At 36.2% G+C, this 3,485-nt stretch overlaps 1 protein-coding gene across 4 annotated transcripts; it reads right to left on the bottom strand.

The window, feature by feature from the left end:
* Window positions 1–479: 479 nt before the first annotated feature.
* On the bottom strand, window positions 480–3,166 carry LOC107643283 (uncharacterized). 4 transcript variants are annotated; one of them, XM_016346877.3, is made up of 5 exons: window positions 2,987–3,166; window positions 2,760–2,900; window positions 2,123–2,222; window positions 1,165–1,378; window positions 480–1,078 (listed from the first exon to the last, which is right to left on the bottom strand). In XM_016346877.3, exons 1-5 carry the CDS (start codon window positions 3,020–3,022, stop codon window positions 1,009–1,011), a joined length of 561 nt encoding a protein of 186 aa, XP_016202363.2. In that variant the 5' UTR covers window positions 3,023–3,166; the 3' UTR covers window positions 480–1,008. The 4 variants fall into 4 exon arrangements, with proteins under 4 accessions (XP_016202363.2, XP_088342395.1, XP_088342397.1 ...); XM_088486269.1 differs by having other exon boundaries at window positions 503–1,078; window positions 1,165–1,381; window positions 2,123–2,228; window positions 2,987–3,159; XM_088486271.1 differs by having other exon boundaries at window positions 872–1,078; window positions 1,165–1,381; window positions 2,987–3,159.
* Between the last annotated feature and the right edge of the window lie 319 nt (window positions 3,167–3,485).

Raw genomic sequence — 3,485 nt, forward strand, 5'->3', positions numbered from 1 at the left:
TAATTTCTAAAGACATAAAAAATTATATTTTTTATATTCATAAATATTAAAATCTTTGTAATTATAAATATCTAATAAACATAATTATAAATCAAGTTTTCATCCAAAACATAAGTATAAATATTCTCTCCAAAACAAAATAAACATAATTTAAAACATAATTATAAATATTGTCTCCAAAATAATATAAAAATAATTCAAACCACTCAATTTTATCTTCATACTCTGTAAGTTAAGTTGGGGGAAGTTAGGTTTTGGCCAAAAAATTGTAAAAATACCCCCTCACTAAAAAAATACTAAGCCCGGCAGGAAAGTCCGCCCTACCCGCTAAAGCCCGCAGTTTAAGCGGTGTGGGTTAGGCGGGCTTTTGCTATTTGGCGGTCCCAATTTTCCAGTCCGATTCGTCTCTTTTAGCGAGTTACGCGGGTCGGTCCGGCAGGTTTAGTCTCGTTTGCCACCCCTTGTCTGGAGTCAAGGTCGTTCGTTCATTTGTCACTTTCAGCGTTCTTTCTTTTGTCCCTGAATTGCACACTATTTCTTACAAAATGGGAAACAAGCCTTTAGGGACGGATGCGTTTGTGTCAGCCGCGTAGGCAAACACTATACAAGTATATTCAATATTGGTTTTCTTTTATTTTCCTCTGCTCAAGTTGAAACTATAATTGACAACATACATATACATATACATATATATGCTTAAAACAAGGAGTAAGATTAACGTTCATCACATGCTAATTCATTTCATCAACGTAAGAGCAAAACAGTGATTTCTGATTCTCCACATGCACTGCGATAGGCTAAACTAATGCGCAATGCCGTGTGATCTGTTTTGTCTTCCGTTGGCATAAACATGTCTTCTGTGTTTGCATTTATCTATCGTCGTAATCGCCAGTAGCCAAATGCACATTTCTATTCTGGTGTATGTTCTGTCTTTTCTCTGCAACGCATGCCCTTTTATCCGCATGTATATATGTATACCCTATAATCGGGGTTCATTGAAATCAATCATCAGTCATCTGAATTTTGCTTACTGATTGCAAGAGTGAAGTATATCAGCAACATTGTTCCCATGCTTGACCTGTTTTTGTTCCACAGCATCACCAATTAGCTAGAGCAAATCAAAAGACAGAGAGTAATAAGATGACAAAGGATAAGTGTACTTACAAGGTAGCGAAGAACAGGAGTACCCTTCTAGGGTCAAGGGCCCACAAAGAAGAGCGTCGGAAACTATTTCTACGAGTAAGAGATTTGGCACCTTCTGCAGCGGTGGTGCCGGTGGGTGTTACAGGAATCTGATGATGGATGTGTGGGTTGATGGAATGATCGATGGACCCTACTCCCAGTAGTGCGGCCTTTTCGGGCGTGCATGACCCACCAACTGCTGCACACAACTTCAATCATCAATTCCACCCATCATACCAATACAAAGAAAAAAAAACTATACATATACAATATATACAAGTGGTAAAAGGGAATTTGTTATATCTATTTCACAACTTGTAGCCCCAAGTCCCCAACCCCCGAAACTACCATTGCAATGTACTTGCACCAAACTAGGCATGTAAATGTAATGTAATCATTCACTTTCCCCTAACCAACTAGCTAGCCATGTAAATGTAATCATCCTTCTGCTATATATGTTTGACCCCGCAGTCGTAGGGTCCTCTTTCACTTTCACTTACAGCCTATACATATATAACGGATAGATGTTTATCATTCTATATGATGATGATGATAGAGACTGCGATTATAATAATCCAGCAAGGCGAGACCTTCAATCAGGGGCACCCCACACATGCACAGCTTGGTAATAAAATATTTTTAATTAATTGAGACATAAACAAATTAAGGTATGGAGGAATGAAGGACAAGTTTATTTTGTCACCTCTGTGGTTGTGTTCTACTCTTACTGTCTTACATCTACAATGAACCATGGCCAGCTAGCATTTCTGAGCTAATAATAATGCAAACAAACAAATGCGGTGATAATTACATTATATTATAATTCTGTTCAACTAAAACAAAAGAAACAATATAGGTGGATCGCATGGTCCCCCCTGGCTATATCAGATATTCATATAAAACAAAATATAATATAATTTGCAAGGAAATACAAGAGTACCTTTTGGTGAGGATGTAGCAGTATCCCTATCATGAAGTGTTGCATTTTCATTCACCTTCCTCTCGCCCCCACGCTGAGATCCTTTCCTCGAAAGGCTCCTCTGCAACTTTTTTTTTAAAGTTATTTTTAAAAATAAAATTTATAAGTAAGACTAAAAGGGTTACACAGTTAAAATGGTTAAATTAGATAGCCTGCTGACGCTGTAATTTTAACCTTTCATAATCCGTTCAAAATAAATGTTAAGGGCGAAGTAATTGGTAGTACTAGCAATAATCTTGAGAAAGACACTTGAACCAGTGGGCGCCAAAAAACAAAAAAAAAAAGGAAAAAAGAAAAATCAATGGATATTGTCCTTTCAGTTCAGTGTATAATACTAATAATAAATTAACGACAGTGGCAATGTTCATTTCTTTTTAATATTAATATATAGGGAAAATGGCAGCATGATTGCGAAGTTTAGCATTAAGATTAATAAGTGCAATAGGCCAACAGCAATAATAATGCACCGAAAAAAATAATAAAAAAAGTGAGACTAGTAACTTTGAGCTTTGAGGAGTCTAAATTATGAATAAATTGGAGCAAGAGAAGAAAGAGAAGAGTAAATATGATTTAGGAAAGTAGAGAGGGAGAGGAGTACCGTGATTCTGGTATTATTATTAGGAGGAGGAGTGGTGGTGGTGGTGGTGGCGGCGGCGGCGGTGGTGGTGGGAAAAGAGGAAGAGAAGGCATTGATGTGTATGACAAAGCTATCGGCAGCAAAGCGATCCGAATCCAGAGGCTGATGACAAATGGCAATGGAACAGTTACAAATTAAAGAATTAAAGAATTAAGAAAGCAAGGTAGCTAATGAAGAAGGATTCTTGCCAACTTAGGAGTTTCCGCTATTTCCATCGCGCGCATACACTCGAATTGACCCCCCAAGGCTGTGTATATTTTTCCCCACAGTCCCAACCAGAAGAGAGAGAGAGAGAGAGCGGCAAAGGCACACGACACAGTAGATCACAGATGCATTTTGTCTCTGCGGACTTTCGTTTATATCATTTTGGAGTGCGTCTTTTCCCTCTCGCCTTTTCATCTAAGTTAAATATTCTTCTCACGTGAATTTTAGTCTACCCATACACTTTCATCTTTTCCAACTAGTTTCAATTAAATTTAGATGTTTGCTACTATACAATCATAAATTTATACGTACCGATACAATAAAAACAAGAACAAATTAAAATACGACATTTGGATTATATTTTTCACATCAGTAATTAATTTTTTTTTAAATATATATCATATCAATATTTTTACTAAACTATCTTTATATTTTAATAAAAATAAAAAATATTTTTTTATTTAATATTATAAAAAGATTTAA

The sequence above is a fragment of the Arachis ipaensis genome, chromosome B5 (assembly GCF_059453495.1).
Source record: "Arachis ipaensis isolate K30076 ecotype BB chromosome B5, ASM5945349v1, whole genome shotgun sequence".
Classification (NCBI taxonomy): Eukaryota; Viridiplantae; Streptophyta; class Magnoliopsida; order Fabales; family Fabaceae; genus Arachis; species Arachis ipaensis.